General features: G+C 43.7%; 2 protein-coding genes across 2 annotated transcripts; one reads left to right on the top strand and one right to left on the bottom strand.

Moving 5' to 3' along the window:
* Positions 1-797: 797 nt before the first annotated feature.
* BBS10 (Bardet-Biedl syndrome 10) lies at positions 798-6,496 on the bottom strand. The gene is made up of 2 exons (XM_083450550.1): positions 6,237-6,496; positions 798-3,232 (listed from the first exon to the last, which is right to left on the bottom strand). Exons 1-2 carry the CDS (start codon positions 6,488-6,490, stop codon positions 1,246-1,248), a joined length of 2,241 nt encoding a protein of 746 aa, XP_083306676.1. The 5' UTR covers positions 6,491-6,496; the 3' UTR covers positions 798-1,245.
* Positions 6,497-7,240: 744 nt separating this feature from the next.
* Positions 7,241-26,043, top strand: SQLE (squalene epoxidase). Its single transcript, XM_083450584.1, has 12 exons — positions 7,241-7,684; positions 7,861-8,722; positions 9,674-9,926; positions 10,584-10,764; positions 13,785-13,881; positions 15,552-15,665; positions 17,885-18,056; positions 19,963-20,058; positions 20,673-20,815; positions 22,304-22,400; positions 23,890-23,977; positions 24,640-26,043. The coding sequence occupies exons 2-12, from the start codon at positions 8,441-8,443 to the stop codon at positions 24,830-24,832; spliced, it is 1,716 nt and encodes a 571-aa protein (XP_083306710.1). The 5' UTR covers positions 7,241-7,684; positions 7,861-8,440; the 3' UTR covers positions 24,833-26,043.
* Positions 26,044-26,334: the final 291 nt, after the last annotated feature.

The raw sequence follows: 26,334 nt of genomic DNA, 5'->3' as shown, positions 1-26,334 counted from the left end.
CCACTTTGCAGATGACCCAAACAGACTGGAGGGAACGTTTTGCTTCATACCTTTGTCATTCTGGAAACCTCCGCAGTAGATCCATTTCTTTAATTTCATCAAAGTATTTATAACCACATTGCCCTCCTAGAATAAAGAGATCAACGTGATAAATACTTGATAGTTGACCATTACATGGACTAGTTAAGGGTTTGCTTGCTGTTTTGGAGAACAGCATAAGAATAGAAGGCAGTTGTATAGAGTGGTCAGAGGAAAGAATGGTTGGTGGGTGGGGTTGGAGGTGCAGCCTTGGCACAGATTTTAGTGAAATCTAGACACATATGAAAATGCTGTGAAAATGCTTTTTTAAAAAATGTTTTGAAAAATATATTGAATTTTCCATAGCTCACAATCGCCATCTAGTGCCACATTTGTATAATGCAATTTACAACACACTTAAAACATTTTATTTGCAGCTGTATAGCTGAGTCATTTGGCTATCTGTTCGGCTCCTGAGTTTGATCAGGGTGTGGGGAGCTGTTTCTAGGGAGGAGCTGTTCCTTGCTAATAGAAGACAACACTGGACACAACCTTAAACAGTGTACACAAAGTGTATCCTATTGTCTTATCTTAAAAAATATATAACCACTCCAATGCAAATAGTTCCCAGGTGAAATTTTGAACCTGAATGTAACATTAAAACCATACTAAGCGGACTTTTACACACACACACCCCGATCAAATATTTCAATTCAACCATTTTTTGACTATTGGAATTTTGGGGAGGTATTTATACAAGGCATAAAATTAACATAGCATGCTTTTAAAGTTTTGTTTATTAAGACAGATAAACATGCTAAATCAGTCTCAACCTATGTAGTGCGGAAGCAAGTTTCCCCAACATTTCCAGAAAGCATTCATCATCGCCAGTATTTCCTTCCAAATGAGCTCTCTAAAATTTGGATTGGGGCACCTATCCAAGCACCTCACTCAAGTAAGTCCCAACGAATTCAATTACTCCTAGATAGGTGACTTTAGCATTGCAGCCTCAATGTGTCACAATTCCTTGCCTAAATCTACATCCAATCTATTGGCCAGAAATACATTATGGGATTTAAGAAAATTTGCAGCCAATGTCCCCTCTCTCTACCTTTCTATTAGGATTTGAACAGTCCTGGGGCTGCATAGAAGTACCCTGGACTAAAGAAGACTAAAGGACGTAGCTGGTTCTAGCAACTGCATCACTTGCATACGAAAACCCTTTATTCACAGATCCGCTTCTGAATCGCTTTCTTCGGTCTTCTGAGGTAACCTCTTAATGCCAACAATAAGATCAATACTTAAAAGCCTAGCTGCACATTGAAGAATGGAAGCCACTAATTGGTACTTACAGGACACTGATTCTAACCTTTCTTGATTTGGCAGAAGCGGTCGATTATTTCTGACAGCGCTGGTAACTTCAAGATAGAGCTGAGGAAAAGCATCCCGTTTCTGTGCCCTAGAGAGGGTTTTTGGAACACTGAGCAATGCATCAGCAATTACAGCACAAAGAATGGATACGTTTGCTGACTGGCACCGCTTTGCATAGCAGGACAGGTAGTAATGTAACAGTATCTCGAATATCCCACCGACTGGCAAAACTGATCCCTCCTTTAGGTAAGAGCTGGAATTACTCTGAATATGGCTTCTGATATTATCCGCTTCTTTAACGCCACGGCCTTGCCTGGTACAACTGTCCTTAGTGGGTTGCGGATGCACAAGTACATTTCTGGAACTGATGCTTCTCTCTGCTCTGGTAGGAGCAAGCTGATTTTTCGCAAGTGATTCATTCCCGTCCATTCTCAACATTCCTTTTGGACGACAGCGTTTCTGAGACACCCTTTGCACGTCAACTAAATCACGTTCACATTCACGTAGTTCTGAGCACATGGCATCATGCGCCAAATCTACGCCCGAGTTAGGCAGATGAATGGATGAACATGCCAACTCTCTGTCTACCGATGAAGCAGAAACAACAGAATCCTCTTCCATTTCAAACCCACAAGGTCTTGGCTGCTTGGCACAAGCGTGAACTTCACCGCAGTCAGTGTGCTTCTCTACAAAATGTTGCTGTGCATCAGAACACTGCTGACTATTATGCAGTGTTTTGGAGAGGTTTTGCTCAGTCAGACAGACAACCGTAAACATCTGTCGCAACATTTTGAACGCGCCATGAAAAGCACAAACGTGTTGCTCAGTAACCCCATGCACTGGCCCACAGAGAATCACACAGTGGAGCTGAAGGGCACATGTCCTTTCAAAGCCTATATGGACAAATCTTTTGGCGCCAAGGTACAATGGCTGGCAAAATTTTGCAACAGCGGCTTCTGTGATTTCAGTGTGAATATTGTCCAAAGATGGCTTAAAAGGTGAAATATTTGTGATCCTGTAGATAAGAGATATCTCCTCTGGGGACAGGCACTCTACAATAGATATGCCACTGCTTTTTGCATAGTTATGAACAGCTTCCTGTTGTTTTACACTTGACAATATAACCTTGATGTCATTGTCCCGCATGTGCTTTAGAACAGCTTCTGTTCTTTTTGTAATCCAGGTTTTAGATGCCCCATGTTGATTTTCAGCAGTTATGACAACTTCAGCACCCAAATCAGAATAAGCAGGCTGGATAGGTTCTGTTATAACTAGAACTCTTTTGTCACCGTCTGCAGGACAGTACACAGCAAAGTCTCTGTGAAGAATAAGCCCATCAAGGATTCTTGAACTTGAAACAGGGAGGCCTGTCACAGTAGTATGCAACTCAGCAAAACAGTCATCCACAAAGCACAGGACTTCACTCCTATTTTTACCAGCAGTAACTCTGAAGTAGAAATCACAGCTTAACTGGGAAAGAAACTTTTGTCTATTGATTCCTACTTTCCCAGAAAAATAAGCTTCCAGTACCAACCCCATTGTGCTCATACTTATTTCTTCATCAGAAACGGAAAATACTGAATGAAAATGCTTTTCAAGGTCTCTTGTCACTATGTAATCTAGAATGTCCATCTGGATCATTATAAGAAGCTGGGAAACTTGTTTTAGTCTGTAAATTTTTTCTTTACAATTCTCTCTTCCTTGGATCTTCTCATAACAGGAAGGACTACCTCCTTTAACAAGTTTTTCAAGTTCTTGAAGTAAAACGGAGAGAATTACGATGAACGTTTTAGCACCATCCCCAGTCAAATTGCAGTGTGCGGAAATGCATGAAATCATCATTCTGTTAAAAGCCAAGGAGAAACAAATGGTTTAAAGTAAGCCCACAACTTATGTGCATTTAACTTGTGCGCATTCAGCTCTATGCGCATGACAATACATACATACATACATACATACATACATATGAGCAGAAAGGGGGTGGAATTCCAGGAAAAATGACTTTGGCAATCCAACCCAAGACTGAACCCAATGTGTTTTGACTATACATGATTTTGGCTTTAGGCGTGATCCCTGGAATGTAACCCCCGCGTAGACTGCAGACTTACTATATCTGAAATATCTCTAAGTGAATTATTTCTTATCTACAAATCTACAGCAGAAAAACAAAAATACAGACAGTTTCTATGTAAGATCCCAATATACATGTAACTTGCAACCTAAGTGAGAGTTTGGTTCCAGGGATCTGATTTTAAATGCAAAATTGCACAAAGTCAGGGGGCTGCTTACTGGGCTTTGGGAAGGTGGCAAGAGGGTCTAGCTCCCAGGGCCCTCACTCAGCTTTCCCAGAATTTGGAAGCAAGGCACAGCCTTTCTTATGGGCCTCTGGGACACTTTGAGAGCTCCCACACATCCTTCCCAGAAGCTATTAAGGTGCTTTGTTGATTACCAGCCTCTGGGAGAAGGTTCCCAGGGCCCTCCCATGGACCTTCCCAGAGCCTGAAACAAGGAAAACCAGCTGGGTGTGCAGGAAATAAATAAATGGAAAGTGGGGAACAGAGGGTTTCCATTTTTATTTATTTATTCCACCCACCCACATAAGATTGTGATTGAGCACCTCCAATAAAAACACAACAAAACATACATTACAACCTTCCTGAGATGCGAGTTATCTGTACTAAGACATTAAACACAATGGTTGTGGGCAGATTCCATACATGTGCCACTGGCAACTATGAGGCTGTGAGGGGGGCAATATTTCTGTGAAAGTGCCTCAGTGTGGAGGTCATGGTTTCTATGTTCACTGTGCCTTAAAAATGACGTTGGTGGAAAATGTGCACTAAACACCAGCAAAAGCGATTACAGTGGTGCCTCGCAAGACGAAATTAATTCGTTCTGCAAGTTGTTTCGTCTTGTGAATTTTTCGTCTTGCGAAGCACGGTTTCCCATAGGAAATGCATTGACGGTTTCCCATAGGAATGCATTGATGGTTTTAAGAAAAAGGCACAAGACGTTTTCGTCTTGCGAAGCAAGCCCATAGGGAAATTCGTCTTGCGAAGCAACTCAAAAAACAAAAAACTCTTTCGTCTTGCGAGTTTTTTGTCTTGCGATGCATTCGTCTTGCGAGGTACCACTGTAAGGGTCTCGAGAAACTCCCCTATGAGGAAAGGCTGCCTTTCAGTTTAGGAGATAAGGTGGATGGGCATGTGACTTCTTGTGTTTTTGACCATGATAAACATGGGATGATATCAACTGAAATAAATGATGCCTTTGTGAGGGAAGTCATAGATTATGGCCCTCTGAGCTATCTGGATGGGAGCAGCCATCAAGGGTACTCCTTTGACACTTGAGATGTACATTTTTAGGGCCCACCTTATTTCTATGATTGTAAGCTGTTTTTAGCATTAGATTTCAATTGGTGTAACCTGCCCTGGGATCTTAGGGTGAAGGGCAGTCACAGGGGCACCAGTAACCAGCTGGAAAGGAGAAGGTTTAACAAACTGAAGGACAACGCTCCTCCCAATGGAAACATGCAGATGGGGACAGATACACCCCTGCTTTAAGTTGTTTACATACCATCTTCTCTTGCATATTATTTATTACAAAACTCGATAACTAAGCGCTTTAGTGATGAAACGTTGGATTATGTAATGACATCGAAGCACTGAACCACTGGTATATCACAAGTGGACTCTCTATTACGCAGTGGTTCAAGATAAAATCTATTTTGGAAAGAGAAGAAATGAGCACTGTTTTACAAGTGAACTCTTTATTTACCACGTTTGCTACTGTTTAAGATAAAACCTATTTGGGAAAGAAACTACTTTTGCCATTTTATGGACATTTATTGTTTGTTTACAGATAGTTGCCTTGGTAATAAGAACTTGTGTCAAGGAAAATTTATAATTTATCTTAAAAACCATTTTAAACAGTTAAAATTGTTAGTAGGATTGGAAGAACACTTGTAGCTTAATGGTGATTTTTTTGATATAATGGAGATGTAAAAGATTTGGATTATTAGAAAAGATGCAGGAGGAAAAGACTAACAATAGGACCCACAAAGGGGAGGAGGGAAGTTCAGGAGATTCTTTGGAATCTTGTTTATGTTGTATGTTAGGTATGTGATTGTAAAACTGTCATTTGAAAAACCAAACCAAATAAAAAATAAAATAAAAAGAACATGGAAAAATGAATATATAAAAAATATCGTGTTGATTGCAGTAGTCATTGTATCACCACCCTGTTCATTGCTTTCATGAGTGGGCCGGCAACTAATAATAATAATAGTATGCGCACCTAAGTTGCAAGTCGTGGTGAGACAGAGCTAAATTTCACAACGATATGCTGAGGAGCAATGCTAGACAGGGCACAGGAGATCCCTGAGCAGCATCTTCTGAAGTGCTAGAAATTTAAACGAAAACCTTAAAAACAAGTGAGGTGGTCGATGTGGAAAATTTGCAGTCCACACTGTCCTCCTCCTCCTGGGTGTAGCCAGGATTTATGTTTTGGGGGGGGGGGGGGTGGGCAGGAACCCAGCTGTCACCATCCCGTGTCTGGAACTGTCTACCAGATTCGAAATGCAACGTCTAAACCACAGTTTATTTTTTCTTTTGACACCCCCAAGCGCTCAGAAAACCTGTCAAAAACTTTCTACCATTTCTACTTTCAGTTAAGTATTTTTCCTTTATTTCCTTGATTTAGGCGGGGCGGCCGCCTCCCTGTCTAAGCCCATGGCCCTCCCCGAAACCCCAGAGAGGGGGCCCGCCCGAGTCCTTCACGCGGACGACGCGGCCTAGACCATGGAACTGCTCGTGAGGAGGAAGGGCGGAGCGGGGACCGTCGATTACCGGGCCGTGGGCGACTCTACGTTCAAGGCCTCCAGCACGCGCCGCCCGTCCCTGGAGAGCAGCACTTCCCCCGTGGGGCGGGTGAGCAGCACGTGCCCTCCTCGAGGCCCCACGGAGCCCCGGACGACGGCAGCGAGGGCGGCGGCCTCCTGCGCCAGCCGCCCCGGTCCCAAGCGCTGCGCGGTCGCCATGGCAACGGAACCTCGGCCCAGGCGGGGGCGCGCGATCTTTCGACGTCCTCTCGGCGACGCCATGAGGTCAGGCGCTCCTGGCCCAGCCTTGCGATTGGTTGAGCAGCACGGCCCCGCCTCTTTGTTATTATTTAAAAGCTTCGCCGTCCGTTAAGTTTTTATTCTGCCCCTCATCTTTTACGTGTTTTAAAAGCGAGGAACCAAGTGGTACTGGACTACAGAAGTATGCCGGGCCGTGTCAGTTTCTTCCTTCTCCTCAGTCCCGAATGGCCTGCGAGTTATTCTGTGGCGGTGAGGCAAGGTCACTCTGCACATGGCTCAGTAGCACAGGCCGTGGCTTAAATGTAAAAAACAAAAAACTCTTTACTCTGCCGCGCGGCGCACGCCCTCCCTCCCCACTTCAGTTCCTCAAGCACGTTCCCCTCAGCGTTGCAACCACAGTGCCAGCGAGAGGGCAGGAGGCCCACTCTTTCGCACTGCGCATGCTCCAAACACTTGCGCAGTAAGCACCCTGAAGCCTTTCCCAGACGCCCGTTGAACCTCTTACCCACACTTTCCATCTCAGCTAGGGACGCTGTCCAGCTTCGCTCTCCCTATTCGGCTCCATGGCAACGGCAAACACCTCATTTCCCCCCTCCCACCCCTCTTTCCTCTCTCCGCCTATCCGCGAACGCCGAACCTCTCGCGCCTCACGTCACATCGCACTAGGCTCCAGCGGGACGCTAAACCCCGCCCGCCGCCGCTTCCCATTGGCCCGAGCGCCATAGCACCATCTCGTCTTAGCGCGGCGGATTGGCCAAGAGGGGCTGGGCCGTGGAAAGCGCGAGGCGAAGGCAGGAGTTGAGCCGGCAGCCGGCTATTAGCATAACCCCGCCCTCTTCTTCTGTGGCCTCCCTCCCGCCTGCCTCCGCTCTCCTCACCTGCTCAGAGCATCCTTGGTCGCCAAGCGCGCCTTTTGCATGGCGAGGGCGGAGGCGAGCGGCCGTGAGGAGACGATGGCAGAGAAGATAAGCGAGCCATTTCCCTGAAGTGCTGGAGGAGGAGAGGCCATCAAACAGGACCAACAGCCCAGGTCTCTTTCCCGGAGGAGCTTGGGGCTGAGGGCGGCACAGCTCCGCCATCCACGGGACTAGGAGGAGACTAAAACGAACGAGCCCTTTTCCTGTCAGAAAAATCCTGTCAGGGTCGCTGAGAGAAAGAGGAGCAGCCCTCACATTTATTTTATCTTTTTGTAAAGAAAACCCCTCCGATTTTCATGTATGTATGCGTTTCAGTTCTTCATTCTTGTGAATTAAATTTCCACACCTTTATCAAGGATGGCATGCTCTCCTGCCAGCCAGTTGTGCGACCTGCAAAGCCCACCAGCCACTTTGGCAGGGATGGCGGTGGCTGGCACACGCTCTCTTTAGTAACTTTTTGGTTTTTGTTCACAGGTGAAGCGAGAATTGCTTACGAAGGAGCAGGAGGCGAAAGGAGCACAGGACCCGGAGATACGCTTCCGATTCCCTTGTTGGATTGTGACATTTTGCATTTTTAAAACACACGCAATACCTTCCCGGGTGCTTGTTTGTTTGTTTAGGTATTCCTGCTGACTGAAGGGTCAAGAGCCTTAAAATACGTGTCCTGGCAGAAACCAGCTGATGACTGAAGAAATTTAAATGAACAATGCCATTTCTAGGGACATGTTGACCCTAGAAATAGCAGGTGGCAATAGGTGGAGCTGCAAATCCACTATGTTTTCCTGCCTGGTGCCTAAGCCAAGGAACTGCTTTTTGTGACCACAGAGGTTTTGTATTAAATTTCTTGGCATTTTTCTTTTTTACCTTTTTGGATTTGTAGTACACTTTTTTAATTTTCTTCCTTTGGTTTGAAATGAGGATCTTTGTAATTTCGTAACGCAATTTGTACGGGGTGTGGGTGTGTGTAGCCCTGTTCAAGGAACTTTATTCAGAATCAAGCTTGAAAAGGGGGGAATCCAGCAGTGACTGTGAGAGAGCACACCCTTCTTCCACAATGTGGACTTTTCTGGGCATTGCCTCTTTCATCTATGTCTATAAGAAATGTGGAGATTTGCTGAATTATGCCAACAAGGAGGTCCTGATTTCCATGCTGGTGTTCTTTATTGGTTTGCTGCTGTCCTATCGGTACCGGACATGGGGACTAAAGCAACAGAAGCACAGGCAACCCCATTGTGGAATGCTCTCTAATTTTCTTGCCGCTGTGCCTCTCCTTGGTTTTTTCTGGACTAAATTCCACGCAGGCTCTCCAAAGGTGTTGAAACCGAAATCCAAAGAGGTATGTTGGCTCTTAGCATGACAACCCAGGACTGAGATCTCTTTCCTATGTTTTAAAACAATCATCTTGCACCTTTCAGAGAAATTTGTTTTTAATCCTGGGGATTTCTGAAGGGGGAATTTCTTTTTGAAAATCAGATTGCAGGTTTGTGTTCCTGAACGGTGATGGAAATCTACTTAAGCCAGCACTTCCCAAACTGGGGGAGAGGGATCTAGAACGTTCAGTTTTTGGGAAATTGCAACAGCTTCCATCGGTTTTGTATTCAATCAAGCTCAACACTCAGAACTATGTAGCTTGATAACAGATTTTAATAACAGTTATTTGAAATTCTCAAACATTAGCTCCTTCGTAATACATTCCTAGGATTTCAGATTCCCCTTCCCCTCGTAGCTTTCTAGGGAGAGGGTATCTGTCCTATATCTAGCATACGTAGGTAAGAAACAACATCCTTCCTTGCCATTTTGAGGAGCACATAATGTAAATGAACTACAAGTGCAATTCTGTGCATGGTTTCTTGGCACTATGGTAATTCCTACTGTGTTCACTGGGACTTGGTATGTTAATGATTGTAGCCAATTCATTGAGGTCATCCAGGAGTGGTCCAGGAAGATACTGTGGCCATCCGTATCAAAAGTCGCTGAGAGATCCAGGGGAATCAGCAAGTTCTCATTCCTCCATTCCTTTCCTAAAGAAGATAATCCACCGGGGCACCCAAGGCTGATTCTGTCACAGAACCTGAACTTGTACTGGAATGAGTGAAGATAATCAGTTTCATCCAAGAGCAGTATATGTAGCTCAAGTTCCTCTATGTATATATCATGTACAGAATTCTCTCCCTCAATATACTGTGCTTTTGTGACATTTGTCAGCCCAAGTCCTTGAAGTAAATGGTAATCACAATAGCCTAAAATGCATTTGTTTTGCTTTGCTTATGGCTTCATCTTTACGCAGGATAGAAGGGAAGTTGGTACCTCACCTGAGAGCACAATTGAGACAACTACGGGTTCAAATCTCAACCCTCCATGTGATCCAGAAGTTATCATTGTGGGATCCGGTGTGCTTGGCTCTGCTTTGGCAGCAGTACTGGCAAGGGATGGAAGAAAAGTGACAGTAATTGAGAGGGATCTGAAGGAACCTGACAGGATAGTTGGAGAACTGCTGCAACCAGGGGGATATATTGCTCTGAAAGACCTGGGCCTGGGAGGTATGTTAGCAAATCACAAATCCTGCCTCATTGTTCTGATGTGCTTGTTGCCCCACTTTGTTTATTTAATTTGCTGGGTAGTCTGATCCTTGCCTTCCATCTATGCCTTTTATAATATCATAATACCAAAAAAACCCTCTCTATATATGTTGGCCTATAGGCTGAAATTAGAATCTAGCCTCTCCTTGATTTGGGGTGACTTCTGACAGGAGTGGGGGTGCACGAGTTTCCATTTCTTTCCACATTACAAAATTCCTCTGTCACTATTGTTTAATTCTGTCAGTAATGTACATGAGACCTATGAAGCTGAATGAAGCCATATATGATTCATATATGACCTGCCAGGGACTCGGTAAACCCCTTGTTTTTGCTGCTTATCAGGGACTGTAGAAAACAGGGTAGTTGTTGAACATCTAGGAGGACATAATACATGGTTATTGGCTGAATTCAGCTTAAATTCTTAGATTCTAAGATTCTGAAGAATGTTCAAAATATCTTTTCATGGTTGGGGAGAATTTCCATTGCATATTTCTAGTGCATATAACATAATAAATGCTTGATCTAAATGTATGTTCTTGAGGCAACTTGATATGTATCCTTCTCATATACTGCCCTCAACTCTGCACTTTCCCTAATGTATTGACATTTATTTTGCAGAGGCTGTGGAAGGGATTGATGCTCACGCAATAAACGGCTATGTACTTCATGACCTAGAAAGTAAATCAGAAGTTGAAATTCCTTTCCCTGCCAAAACGGACGGCCAGATACAGAGTGGAATAGCGTTTCATCATGGGCGTTTCATCATGGGTCTCCGAAGGACAGCCATGGCAGAACCCAAGTAAGAACGGCAACTTAAAATAATAAGGCATCTACTGAATGAGCAGTTCTAGGCCTGACTGATGTACTAAGTGCATCCTTCCATCTTGTTGGATTTAATTTTTATTTTTTGTTTATTTTGTTTTTCCTTTTATATCACTTGAATAACACCTTTGTGGTCTGATATCAACTGGAAGTAGCATCCCAGCCATCAGCTGTGCATTGGTGCTTATACAGTCGTGCGAGTAATTCCTCAAATCAACTCATCCACAGACATGTTTTACTGCACCACCCAAACAGGCATGCTTACCTTTAGTCATTTTGGGCACTTGAAAGAAAATAAACTGGAACTTCCACTTGAGGTCAGATAGGCACCCTCCCTACTCAACTTCCAGCACCTACCGAATAATTTAAAAAAATAATATCACAGCAAGCATTTTGATTGAAATTTAAAGCCATGTTTTCCAGTTCTCACTTTCCAGCCAATTGCAAACTATGGTTTATCAATTCAGACAATATTCTAAATCAGGAATGAGGAACCTATGGTCTTCCAGGTATTGCTGGACTACAATTCCTATCAGCCCCAGTCAGCATGACCAGTATTTAGAGGTTATAAGAGAATAACAAGCAGGGCCAGAGTTGCCTGCTCCTATTCTAAACCATGGTTAAGCTTCCTTTGAAGTCTGAATTGCTTAGAAAACTACTATATTTAATAGTGTTTCTAGTTTTTAAAATTGATTGTAACTAGCCCAGAGTCTGTTGAGTAACTGGGCATCGGTATATTTATGCAAGTAGAGGTGCAAATAGATACCGTCTCTGGTTGGGCAACAGCGACACCAGGAAACTGGAAACTGAGGTGTTTTCCCTCCTTGAAGCAAAATGAAATATATATATATCCAATTAAATGTATGGTTAGGTCACGTAGCTCCCTCCCACTTGAACACAACTGCTGCTTGAAAGTTGCATTTCCACTAATTTGGAAAATGTCCTGGTTTGATTTTACTGTACCAGGGTCAAACTATACATGATGTATTCTTTGTTCTAATTGCTAAGAGGAGCTGCAGAAAGTGATTTAGTTCAGGGCTATGGCAAGAGGAAAAGGGTTCAACTCTTTCCTCTGTATTGACGCCCTGATGCAGATGACTCATGGGGCTGCCATTAGCTCTGTATGAGAATGTATACAGGCTTTCTCATGCTATGCTTCTGTTTCCCTTTCATGGCTCATAGCTTTGGGTGGATGGGATGGAATTTTGATCAGGACCATGGTGCAGAGTTAAAGAGTTAATCCTCTTATTTCCATATTTTAGCCCCAGTTTCAATCCTCTCTGCATCTGCTTTTTAGTGAAGAGAGAGAGAAATTAGAAATACAGCACATGCAGCCCTAAAAATATCAGATTAAAAACTCATTTTAAAGTAATCATTCACCCTTAAAATAGATTTATGAGAAGGGATAATCATTGTGATGAGTATTCAGTTTTATACACCCCACCTACCTTCATATCCACAGCACATATATTGAATCATGAACTGTCCAATGCTCTGGGTTGGCTATTGGCAAGATTTCCTGAGTCAGTATTGCAGAATGGATCAGGAGAGAATATATCAGATCCTGTGGCTTAGTGGTGGCCAACCTTATTGGCACGTGTGCTGCATAACAAATCCATAGTATGGAATAATGCATTTCTAATAGTCACTATGGTAGATAGCCACAGCCATTTGTGTTTTAATAACTTCCATGCTGTATTATTGCAATGCATTCTGTGTGGGACTACTGTTGAGTAGTGTTCAGAGACTTCATTTAGTTTAAACTGCGACCGCCAGATTCTTGCCTAGAGGAAGGTAGCTAGAACATAACCATGCCAGTTATATTCAGTCTGCACTGGCTATGTATTTGTTTCCATGATCAATTGGTTGCTGATTCTTGCCTTTTAAAGTTCTAAATAGCTTGCCTAGAGAGGACTGACTTTTTCCATCATGTTTGTCCTACTTATGAAGCTCTCTACAGATGCCAGCTGAATAGGGCAGGGCTTTCTCAGTTGTGATACCTGTCCTGTGGAATGCCTTTCCTGGGCAGGCCTGCTTAACTCCAGCACTGAACAAATTTTGACCTGATGTGGGCTGCTATAATGTTTTCTTCTTCTCTCCTCCTCATGTATTGAGACTTGAATACCCCTTAGTTTGATCTGCTGTTGCTTTAGTTTTAACGATATGGTTGCTTATTCTGCTATTAAATTTGTTTTTTGTTTTTAGTGTTATAATGTGATTTTATTTTCTATCTTAGTTAGTTCTTGCTTTTTTTTTTGAAGAAAATTAAAGAATGGTTTAAGGCAAACTAGGGCTTATCATTAACTGCGCCCCACAGCTCTCTCATGGGGTGATATCCAATTGGTTTATAAGAAAAGTTTGGTTAATTTCTTGCCAACTGCTCATGCAAGCCACAGTCCTGGTTCAGACAACATGGCAAATAATAGTATGGCTTGTTTGAGCCATGCAGGTTCCATGCAGGTGAGAAGAAGCTGCAAGAGATCTATGAGGTATGGGAGAAGCTTGTTCACAATTGTATCATGGTTTAAGGCAGGGGTCAGCAACCTTTTTCAGCCGTGGGCCGGTCCACCGTCCCTCAGACCATGTGGTGGGCCAGACTATACTTTTTTTGGGGGGGGGGAGAATGAATTAATTCCCATGTCCCACAAATAACCCAGAGATGCATTTTAAATAAAAGGACACATTCTACTCATGTAAAAACACGCTAATTCCTGGACCATCTGCGGGCCGGATTGAGAAGGCGATTGGGCCACATCCGGCCCCCGGGCCTTAGGTTGCCTGCCCCTGGTTTAAGGCCATTGTTTAAATACGGGTCTATTTTCTCCCCAGGAGTAGGAAGGCAACCTGTGCAGTTGGTTCTGTTCAGGGGAATGGTTCTACCTATTAAAGTTAGTAGTGTATATTTTAGATGGAAATGTGCTTAACTTACTGTATTATGGAATATGAACCATGGATATTGTGTGCATTAAAACAAATAAACAAACTGCTTTCTTCCAGTACAAAATTCATTGAAGGAACAGTGACTCAGCTGCTTGAAGAAGATGAACGTGTTGTTGGAATTTTGTACAAAGATAAAGAAACTGGTGCTACAAAGGTGAGGCTCAATAGACATATATATTTTTACAGGAAAATATTCAAGGTTGTTTTGGTGCACAGTAATCCTCTGTCAAATTAAAGCAGGAAACAATTAAGGTAACCCAACAGGTAAATTAGCACAATGAGTGTGGTTAAAAACACAGGGCCAAATTATATGACAGTATTATTACTATTTTTCTGTCTTCTGTTTTCTGTCCTCTCCTCCCATGGCATAAATACATATCTAGTCTACAGACTACAAAGTATATTTACAGGAAAATTATGTTTTGTAGCATTGCCTTTCAAAGACATAAGGTTATTTCTTAAGGGCCAAAGCAGAAAGAAAAAAACATAGTCTGACTGCTGCCTCAATAGATATATGCTACTTGGGTGGCGCTGTGGTCAAAACCACTGAGCCTCTTGGGCTTGCTGATTAGAAGGTCGGCGATTCAAATCCCTGTGACGGAGTGAGCTCCCGTTGCTCTGTCCCAGCTTCTTCCAACCTAGCAGTTTGAAAGCATGCCAGTGCAAGTAGATAAATAGGTACCACTGTGGCGGGAAGGTAAACGCTGTTTCCATCACGGTGTTCCGTTGCGCCAGAAGTGGTTTAGTCATGCTCGCCACGTGATCTGGAAAGCTGTCTGTGGACAAACGCCGGCTCCCTTGGCCTGAAAGCGAGACGAGCGCTACAACCCCATAGTTGCCTTTGACTGGACTTAACTGTTCAGAGGTCCTTTACCTTTAGATATACAGTATGCTAAGATACCTAAAAGTTCATATCATCTTCTATACATCAAATCAATCATTGCATTCTGCAGGAGAGGGTCTTCTGCAAATACCACCCAGTCTGGTGGTCTGTTGCATATTATTTCACAATCAGGCCTTTGGTAAGGCAACACTATCCTTTGGAACTCCCTCCCATTGCAGAACAGACAGGTGTCGTTTTTGGTGCCCGCTAATGGTGTTCCGTGGGACGCGGGTGGCGCTGTGGGTAAAAGCCTCAGTGCCTAGGGCTTGCTGATCGAAAGGTCGGCGGTTCGAATCCCCGCGGCGGGGTGAGCTCCCATCGTTCGGTCCCAGCACCTGCCAACCTAGCAGTTCGAAAGCACCCCCAGGGGCAAGTAGATAAATAGGGACCGCTTACTAGCGGGAAGGTAAACGGCGTTTCCGTGTGCGGCTCTGGCTCGCCAGATGCAGCTTGTCACGCTGGCCACGTGACCCGGAAGTGTCTCCGGACAGCGCTGGCCCCCGGCCTCTTGAGTGAGATGGGCGCACAACCCCAGAGTCTGTCAAGACTGGCCCGTACGGGCAGGGGTACCTTTACCTTTAATGGTGTTCCTCTTTCAAAAAGCCTTCTAAAATCTTTATCCCAGTTGGCATCTGTCCTGAATTGAAATTGATTTTATATATGTGCTTCTGCTCTATTTTTTTATATTTATAACTGTTTTTTAAATTGTTTTTATATATGCAATTGTTTTAACTGTGTGTGTGTGTGTGTGTTGTTGATGTTAAGGAAGAGCATCACAAGCTGCTGCTCAGAGATACGGTGCAATTTCCTTTTGAGAACTCTGACAAACTTTTAAATGAGAATGAAACGTCTGTGAATATAGACTGGCTTAAGGGGTTACTGTACTATATGACACTATTTATCATGTTTATCGCTTTTTCTTTCATCCTTCCCCATTGCAGGAGCTCCGTGCACCCCTTACTGTTATTGCTGATGGTGTCTTTTCCAAGTTTAGAAAACAACTTATCTCCAACAAAGTTAGAGTTCCATCTCATTTTGTGGGGTTAATTTTGAAAGTAAGTGTTACTTTTTAAAAACAACAACAACTAAGCTTACAGTTAGTCTGCTTACCATCTATGGTATGGTGGCATTGTGGGCCATCATTGTAAACCAGGGTTGAATCCTGGGTGTGGGGCTTCAGATAACACGGCCAGTGGGGAGGCATAGCTGCTTGCCTTGCTGGCCAGATTCAAGCCTGCCTGCAGAATCGACCAATAGCAGGTGGGCTGGGAGGCAGGCCTTTCCCAGAGGGCAGGCCCAACGGAACACGTAGGCTTCCCTTGGGTGCGCTGCTGGGAAATCTAAAGCAGCCTGTCTCAACCCCAGCACCCAGTTCTTCTCCGGATCTTCCACCCAGTTCCTTTGCATATTGTCTGCTCTTTTGGCGCTTGACCGTGCTGTGAACCTCATTGGCTGCTGTATTTGGGGCTGGGCATGGATGCTTAAAGAGGAAATGTTACAGTGATCAAGATGCATGTTTCAAAGTTGTCCCATTTAAATTGCTAATGTTGTCATACCTCTGTCGTTATTAAATCCTGTCATTATCAATCCATATTTCATCCATCTTCACAACAACTTCTGATGTTAGTTACAGTGCTGCCCCGCGAGACGAATGCCTCGCAAGATGGAAAACCCGCAAGACGAAAGGGTTTTCCGTCTGCAGAGGCGCTTCGCAAGACGAATTTCCCTATGGGCTTGCTTCGCAAGACGAAAAATGACGAAAAAATTTGATTTTTTTCCCCCGCTCCAAAACCCCTTATTTTGAATCGCTAAGCTGCTAAAAGCATTTTAGCAGCAAAACCGCTAATCTCCCAAGTGTTAAAAAGCCGTTTTTAGCCCTTTTTTAGCCAATAGCGCTACTCCGTCAATGGGCTTGCTTCGCAAGACGAAAAAACCGCAAGACGAAAAGACCCGCGGAACGGATTCTTTTCATCTTGCGAGGCACCACTGTATTGACCATGACTGGAGAATCGTAGTTTAGTAAGCCAGTGTATAAATAGCACTCAGCCACTTCACTTGACCCTTCACACAAGCAAGTGAACAAGCTGGGAAGGATTCATTTAACTCTTGTTTCCTTCTCTGTCAGAAGCAAGAAACTCTAGATTAATGCTTTTGGTACAAGCCAGGATATAAAGCCAAAATCAGACCATGGCCTCCACAGCCATCTACGAATACACCGCTAAAACTGTGTTTGTGTGCCACGAGTGATCACCAAGAAGAAGATTCTGTTAACTATGGTTTCCCACTTTGTATGGAACAAGAAATGATAGCTAACTGAAGACTTCCTTGTTTGTTTTCTGACTTGTGCAAAGGGAGAAATTAGTTAAATGTATGAGGGCCGCGGGTGGCACTGTGGGTAAAACCTCAGCGCCTAGGACTTGCCGATCGCATGGTCGGCGGTTCGAATCCCCGCGGCGGGATGAGCTCCCGTCGTTCGGTCCCAGCGCCTGCCCACCTAGCAGTTCGAAAGCACCCTTAAAGTGCAAGTAGATAAATAGGTACCGCTTTATAGCGGGAAGGTAAACGGCGTTTCCGTGTGCTGCTCTGGTGCAGGTTCGCCAGAGCAGCTTCGTCACGCTGGCCACGTGACCTGGAAGTGCCTGTGGACAGCGCTGGCTCCCGGCCTCTAGAGTGAGATGAGCGCACAACCCTAGGGGTACCTTTACCTTTTATGAGGGCACCAGGATAATACAGTGGTGCCCCGCAAGACGAATGCCTCGCAAGACGGAAAACCCGCTAGACGAAAGGGTTTTCCGTTTTGGAGGTGCTTCGCAGGACGAATTTGCTATGGGCTTGCTTCGCAAGACGAAAATGTCTTACGGTTCCTGGGGGTTTTTTTCCGCTCCCCACCCACTATTTCTAAGGCACTAAGCTGCTAATAGCCTTTTAGCAGCTAATCCGCTAATCCCTTAAGCCTTTAATAGCCGCTAATAGCCGCTAAACCGCTAATAGCGCTAATCCGCTAATGGGCTTGCTTCGCAAGACGAAAAAACCGCTAGACGAAGAGACTCACGGAACGGATTCTTTTCGTCTTGCGAGGCACCACTGTACAAGCTGAGGAATGGTTGTCCAAATGTGGTCACTGTTGCTAACATTTTACAGATTGGGAAATGAGCATCTGTACTAGTAGTTTGTTGAAAACTGGCCAGTGAATTCATGGCCAACCAGGGATGTATTGATAAATGTAAGTTGGAAGGCACTTTTCATAACTTTTTCTCTTTCTTTCACTGTAAAGGATTCACCTCAGTTTAAAGCCAACCATTCTGAAATTGTTCTGGGTAATCCTAGTCCAGTACTTTTCTACCAGATTTCTTCCAATGAAACCAGAGTCCTTGTTGACATTCGAGGTGAAATGCCAAAGAACCTTAAAGAATACATGGTTGAACGGATTTATCCACAACTACCTGGTAAGCATTATGTGCACAGGTTGTCAATACTGTGAAAGAAACCATCTACTTAAGGGTTTGCATCAACTCTCATTTGATGCAGAATTGCCTCGTCATTGAAGAAATAAACTTTAAATGTCTAAACTGTGATTAACATGCACTCAGAGTTGAAGCTTCAAGGAGCATTATCTTTTGCAAATATTCATGTTTCTAGACTTGGTTGAAAGGTAGCTGTGACTGGGAGAGGATGGTGGAAAATAGCCCTTTGCAGTGTAAGTGCCTATGTTGGTAGCCTTTTACATCCTGTCCATGGTCAATGATGGACTTGGAATTGGGCATGCCTGAAGTATGCCTGATTTCATAGAGGCACAGGGGCATAGTCTCAAGTTTCTTCATCACTTACCCTCAGTGGTCACACATTCACAAGGATAAATAGCTGGTGTAAAGCCACATTTGACCAGTTCATTGTTACGGTCATGAGGGCATCGCTGTCTTCCTCCTTATAATGACTTCAGGGAAATCTTGCACAACAGTTTCCCCCAGCTGATATACTGGAAATGTGGCATTTTCCTAGGGTAGGTGTTGCTGGTGGGTGGCCTCAAGTTGTGCCGTCTCAGTTTGGGAGTTCCTTAGAGCACCTTTGGGTACCTGGAGCAGTGAGCCCCTGAGGGAATGAGATGGGAATTGAGCAGGCTGTGGGACTAGCCGGAAATGGTAATTTGAAAAGGTGTATGTTTGTGAAGAAAACTTGAAAGGCTGGTTTTGCTTTTTACAGCAAGGGTCTCTTCAGAACCAGGAAGGATTTTTTTCTTGGGCAAGAGTCTGGTGGAGTTTCACCTTCACCTGTTAAAAATGTCAATGGCAAACTGCAACTTTTTAGCTGTGGGTCTCTTTACCTGACCTGACTGTTTTGTACTGGGAATAGATTCCTGTACTTCAGTATTGAGGCTGTGTGTTTCAAGTTGCCAGTGAATATCTGGGTTTCACAGATGTGCTTTTGAACAACACCCCATCATTTCAGTCAGATGTGCGCAGAAGATATTCCTGATATACTACTACTACTATTACTATTGATAATAATAATAATAATAATAAATCAGATGTGGGGAATATTTGGCCATTTAGATGTTGCTGAACAGCAACTCCTATCATCTCATAATTGATCTGGACGCTATACAGTCGTACCTTGGTTGTCGAACGGAATTCATTCCAGAAGTCCGTTTGACTTCCGAAAACGTTTGACAACCAAGGCGTGGCTTCTGATTGGCTGCAGGAGCATCCTGCACTGAATCAGAAGCCGCAGAAGCCACGTCAGACGTTCAGGTTCCAAAGAACGTTCACAAACCGGAACACTCACTTCTGGGTTTGTGGCGTTCGGAAGCCAAAACGTTCGAGTCGCAAGGCGTTCGGGATCCAAGATATGACTCTACTTCTATCGTTGCAGCCTAGAATAGCATTAGTTTTTTTTGCTGCTGCATCATACTGTTGACTCATGTTAAGCTTATGGTCTACTAAGACCCCTAGATCCTTTTCACATGTATTGCTTGTTGCTCTCTGATTCCTGCTCCGTCCACATCCTTATTTATCCAAAACAGCCTAGTTTTAACAAGCATTTTGAGATGTACAATACTTCACTTGTATTTGGCATTAGGACACCTTACACTTTCCATAATGTTTTCTCATGTCGGTGCCAATAATTCTGAAAGAAATCTCAACGGATTGACTTCTAAGTGATCCCCCCCCCAGAGTGGATTTATCTTTAGGTGTCCGGAGTTCTGTAGGAGAGCTAACAACTTGTCTCAGTTTTCTAATGACTTTTGGGGGGACAGGTTGGAGCTAGGTATTAATGATGTCTCTCTTCTGAATCTTGAGGAAAAGATTGAATGTTCTCTAAATGACTGCACTTTTGCATTTTTTGTTTTTGCAGAGCACTTACAGGAGCCTTTCCTAATAGCTGTGCAGAATGATCGCATGAGGACCATGCCAGCAAGCTTTCTGCCTCCGTCCCCTGTAAACAAATCAGGTCTGTGAGCAGAAGAGTGAATTGAAAGCTGAAAGGCTTAAGGGTCTGCCCATCCAAGGGTGGGGGCGTGCCCAGTGGGGTTTTGTTCCCCCTCACTTTGAACAGCACAGAATCCCATCCACCAATGCCGTATCACCAAACTTCTTTGGAAAGACTTTCCCCCTTCAAATAGGTGGGGAACTACTTGCATAGTTCTTTGGATTTCAGCCTTTGAAAACAAAGGGGTTGTTCCTCAGACTTTAAGACAGAGGTGGTAAACCTCAAGCTCAGGGGCTGAATGCCCCTGTACCCCTCTAAGTGCTTAGTGCAATCATGCTTCTATTTTCTATACCTTCAATGCCCAGAAACCTAGCAGGCACCATTCGCTGGCACCTTCCATGGTCCCTCGGCCCCAGGGATTAGAGGGCAGGGTTGGAATCATTGCTGTCACTCTGTTTAGCATTACGATGATGCCACTTCACTCAGTAGAGGCATGAAGCAATCTAGAGATTGCTAGGAAAGATAGTGGTACCTGCCAACCCCAAAGCATGCAAAAGTTTAGAATGAATGCCAGGATCCTGCATCTATACAACAGTGGTTGATTTTAGAGGTTGTTTCCTTCTTTTTTTACGTAGGAGTCCTCCTTCTGGGTGACGCTTACAACATGAGGCACCCTCTAACAGGTGGAGGAATGACTGTTGTTCTGAATGACATCAAGATATGGAGACACCTGCTGCAGGCCATTCCAGACCTGTATGAGGATTCTGCTATTCTGGAGGTAATTTTATTCTTTTTCTTTTATTACATTCGTTAGTCACTTTATTTTGCACAGGACAACCCAAAGCAACTTAAAAGCATGGGTATGATTCTGGCTTTTCCTTTTGGGATGGGGGCTTTGGTTCAGGTAAGGGTTGTTGTTGTTTTTTTGCAACTTTAAGCTGCTGCCTCTTCTAGGTTAGAGAGAATCTTGAGTTCCGATTACCTGCACACCAAACTTTCAGGTTCAAGGGACGACTGTGGTCACAACCCCACCATGAATTTAACTCACATAGCTTTCCCCAAAGAGTCCTGGGAACTATAGTTTGTCAAGGCTTCTTGGAACTGTAGCTCTCTGAAGGGTAAACTGCAGTTCCCCAGGATTCTTTAGGGAAAGCTAGCCTGGCTTATATTTTAACACTTGTTGGATCCAGGAATTAGAAGGCTCTTCCATACAGCCTACATCCTCCTTCTCCAAACTCATGACAGTATAATGATGGACTTAAGAGAATTGATTAGAGGACATTGGCAAACAGGTCTGATAAGATTCTTGCTCAGCTCACTGCTGCTTGTCACATGTAACTTGTGATCGATGCTGTACTACATGGAAACTTATGCTGCAATAAATACTTAAGATGCCAGAAAACTATTTTGTTTCTGACAAAGTATTCTGCTTGGACAAGCCTGGTCCTGCTATTCCTATAATTTCTGTTTAGAGATGTGACATTTCTGGACATTTTGACACCATGGTGGGCTTCTTTGTGATGGGTGATAAAATAGGTGTCATAGAATTGTAGAGTTGGAAGGGACCCTGAGGACCATCTAGTTAGGTTAGGTCTCCAGCTATTTTCAGACAACAGGTCCCATCATCCCTGACCACTGGCCTTGCTAGCTAGGGATGATGGGAGTTGTAGTCCAAAAACAGCTGGGGACCCAAGTTTGGGAAACACTGATCTAGTCCAACCCCTTGCAATGCAGGAATATGCAGCCGTCCCACACAGGGACCGAACCTGCAACCTTGGCATTATCAGCACCACCCTCTAACCAACTGAGGTACCCATAAATCATGTGCACCATTTTAAGAATGTGAAATGCATTATGCATTCTCTGTGGGGAAATGCAAAAAGTGAGCAGGCCATGCTTCCATGGTAGAGCACTAACTAGCCTTTGCACAGAAAAGGTCTCATGTTCTATTTCTGTCATCTCAGATTGTTAGGTAGCAAGTGATGGGACAGAATTCTGCCCTGGAGAGCTTCCTTCAGTAAGAGCAGACTAGAAATAAGCCGAATGATCTGACTCAATATAAAGCAGATCCATAGGTGTACTGATAACAATTTGCTGACAAGCTCTTGAGATCCCTTCTCATCATGAGACCATTCCTCTGTCATTTGGTGGAGTAAGTTGCCAGTGCCCCCGTCTTAAACCATCTTGGAACTAGTAAACCCCACTGCGTATGCAATGTTATGTTGCATCCTGATGCCAGCAAGTAATCTTATCTTACCTTTTGCAGGCAAAGAAGTCATTTTACTGGACAAGACGAAAGTCCCATTCCTTTGTCGTGAACGTCCTTGCTCAGGCGCTTTATGAATTATTTGCTGGAACAGATGGTAAGTGCATTTCCAAAAGGTACAAACAAAGTTAATTACACTTCATAAATCTATTTTGCTCCAAATTAAGTGATGCAAGACCTGTTGACGTGATGGAGCACCTCCATATTACTTTAGCTGCACTGTAGCAAACTCACACCTTGATCATCCACCCATCCATCCACCCCTAAGGCAGAAGCACACTGTTTGATAGCCATGGGATTGCCATTGAAAACAAGCTTTTCTGCACTGCCATTTCTGCTCTGAACATGGGACATTTATTATTATTATTACTTACTAAATTTGTGTACCGCCCTATACCCATAGATCTCTGGGCGGTTCACAACATAAAATTGCAATATAAAATACACAAAAGGCATAATAAAAATAAGAACAGAAACAAACCAATAATCCCCCTTCCAATAAACCGTTTACAAAGGCACCGGATGTCTGTCAGCCAAATGTCTAGTTCAGGCATAGGCAAACTCAGCCCTCCAGCTGTTTTGGAACTACAACTCTCATGATCCCTAGCTAACAGGACCAGTGGTAAGGGATGATGGGAATTGTAGCCCCAAAACATCTGGAGGGCTGAGTTTGACTATGCCTGGTCTAGTTAAAGAGGAACATTTTCACCTGGTGCCTAAAGGTGTATTTAGAACAGGGATGTCAGCAGCATCCTTATGGCAATCTTAACATGTGCTCTGTCCATCTGACTTTCTCTACCAGTACCTAAGTAGACTATGGGATGTAAAAAAAAAAAAGTCTACTCTTAGCATTTCGTTGTAAGGTTATGCTAGCCTGGAAAGCAAATAAATTATATTAATAAATTAATTGACAGAGTTGTTAAGTCTCATTGAATGCTTTGTAGATGCAGCCTAGATCCATTCATCAGAGCACAAACTTAGATTTTTAGCATGGGTATAGTTTGCATAACGTATGACATTATTAGCTTGTGGTGACACGGAAGCGGGTTTTTTCACTGGTAGCACCAGTGTTCCTGGAGTGACCCTTGGTGAAATACTAGAGGCCACATCTGTATGGGCTTCCTGGCAGCTTTTGAAAGCACTCCTGTTCACACAGGCAATGCGTTGATCTCACCACCTGAGTCTCATCATTTAATTGATGTTTTGTTGGAATGGGATTGTTTCGTTGCATAATTTAATTAATGTTTTAATGGGGTTGCTTTATTGTGTGATTTAAGAATGGATGTTTATATGTTAATGTTTGTGTAATTGGTCTTTGGATTTGTAAACTGATTAGTATTTTGACATTAAGCTGTATATAAATGCATAAATAATAATAAGGCACTGTTGCTGCATCAGTTTGTTGTGGTGGCAATTATTTAAAAATGCATAATATCAGACTGAAGAAATGAGGGGCAGGAGGACGTTAGAAACTCGTCTGTGTTGCCATGTATGTTATAAGATTATTCTTCATTTAAGTAGTTCATTCCACTCTTATTTTCTGTGCCTTCTTGTAAAGCAGTGTTCTTTTTAATTTATTTTTGCAGTTTCTCTGCGTCAGTTAAGGCAAGCCTGTTTCCTTTATTTCAAGCTTGGTGGCGAGTGCGTATCCGGCCCAGTTGGATTACTGTCTGTGTAAGTTGGAGAAATGTTTATAAAATCCTTCTCAGGTTATTGTTCAGAGCAGGACTCTCTTTGGAAACCATGTGAAAGAGACCTTTCATGAGTCCATTTAACCAGTGAGGTGTAGAGGGGCTGGGGATCAAATAATACTACTGCAACTACTAAAATACATACATACATACCCCGCCCATTCGGCTGGGTTTCCCCAGCCACTCTGGGTGGCTCCCAACAGAATATTAAAAATACGATAAAATATCAAACATTAAAAACTTCCCTAAACAGGGCTTCCTTCAGATGTCTTCTGAAAATCAGAGAGTTGTTTATTTCCTTGACAACTGATGGGAGGGCATTCCACAGAGTGGGCACCACCACTGAGAAGGCCCTCTGCCTGGTTCCCTGTAATGAGGGAACCGCCAGGAGGCCCTCGGAGCTGGACCTCTGGGCAGAACGATGGGGGTGGAGACGCTCCTTCGGGTATACTGGGCCGAAGCCGTCTAGGGCTTTCAAGGTCAGCACCGACACTTTGAATTGTGCTTGGAAATGTACTGGGAGCCAATGTAGGTCGAGAGGCTTTGTTGCCCAACCATTTCAATGGATTAGTATTTTGTAAAATCTAGTACTTTGCTCGTAAGGTGAATCGCCTTTTTCATCATTTCCTTAATCCTTCCCTGCAGCTTATCACCCAAGCCTGTCATCCTGATTGGCCACTTCTTTGCTGTTGCCCTCTACGCCGTGTATTTCTGCTTCAAGTCCGAGTCCTGGATCACCAAGCCGCGAGCGATCTTCAGCAGCGTTGCTGTGCTGTACCGGGCTTGCTCTGTCCTATTTCCACTCATATACTCTGAACTAAAGTACCTCACCTATTAAATTCGGAAAGACAAATCCGCAGGAAAAGGAACGCAGTAGACTCCCTTCTCTCCTCTCACCCTCCATTCTTGTGAATGTGGGATAGTTCTGTCCCAAAAAACCAGACTTTTACTCTCTCTTTCTCAAGAAAAGGACCAAGCTTTGTTTTGTGTTTTTTTGTATAGAGAGAGCCAGCCTCTGGATGTGAGATCTTCCTATAAGGGGGATCCCAAGTGTGTATAATCCCATGAACCAAGAAGGTAACATTTCAGTAAAGATCAGCCAAATCTATGGGGAGAGAGAGGTAATTCCTACTGCTGTTTCTGGGCGTAGCTCTTCAGAGCCAAGGGAGTGCAAATAACCACCTGCCTGTTGAGCTTCCCATCCCTCTGGCTGCTGGGGCCGTGGCTAAATGCTACACAAAACTCTGTAGCACATGCAATCCTGCCAGTACAGGAGACAAGATAGCCAGGAATCGTTGTTCTCACTGAGGAGGTAAACCTGTGCCTTGGCTGCATCACTTTAGACTGGAGATCAAAAATGGAATGACCGAATGCTCTTCCACACAACCCTTCCTCGAAAATTAGCAAACAAATTGCCCTGCACACAGAAAACTAGCATATCAGGGTGAGAGCTAGGCTAGATTAATGGATGCATTTCTTTTTAAAACAATATGAAGGAGCAATGAATCGCGTTGAACCCTCACCTGCAGCCCAGGCCCAGGTTTGCTTCATTGGGAGCTGGTTCATTCTTGGCGTTTGATTCCTACAATGAATAATGTGTAGTGCTAGCTAAGGCAGCCTCGCTGGTACTACTGCTAGTTCCTGAGGGTTTCTCGTGCCAGAACTATACAAATCTGAATAATATAGTTACTAGTCACACAGACAATGAATATGTGCGTGTATGTATGTAAAAATAACAAACTCACATACAAAAAAATATGTAAGTTTGATTTCCTTATACGGATGAAGATTCTAAAAGAGATCGATGTTTCCAGGGACCACTATAAAAATGTTCAGGACAGAAGCTAAAATGCTGATTCCAGCAGAAGATAGTTGATGGATTGTTGAGCATGCCCCATTAATGTTAATTGAAAGCTAATGAAGCAAGGGGTAGTTCAAACAGTTAACTCTTTTTGCTGCTAATGTTATCTGTACCTTTGACATTTTCTATCTTTTGTCCCTCTATGATGTCCCTCTATGATGAGATAAAATCCTAATGTGTTTTATTCAGCTAAATGTCCCTGTGTCTCCTTTTTTTTGTCCCGGGGTCCTTTTCTTAAGTTTTATTTAAATAAATTTCTAGTGGGGAAGAGGGAGATATGACGCTGGTTCTTTTCATAGTTGAGGAGGCCTGTGGCAGCATAGGAGATTTAAAGCAGCATCACAACACAGAGCTGTGAATCCTTGCCATGACCCTTTACGTAGCTGTAAATCTGCTTCCTCAGTTGCTATGAGATACAACTTTGGTCACATCCATACCATACGTTTAAAGCATGCAGCTTCCCTCAGAGAATCCTGGCA

This window comes from Podarcis tiliguerta (assembly GCF_965153285.1).
Source record: "Podarcis tiliguerta genome assembly, chromosome: 7".
Taxonomy (NCBI): Eukaryota; Metazoa; Chordata; class Lepidosauria; order Squamata; family Lacertidae; genus Podarcis; species Podarcis tiliguerta.
This window is presented reverse-complemented; position numbering and strand designations above follow the sequence as displayed.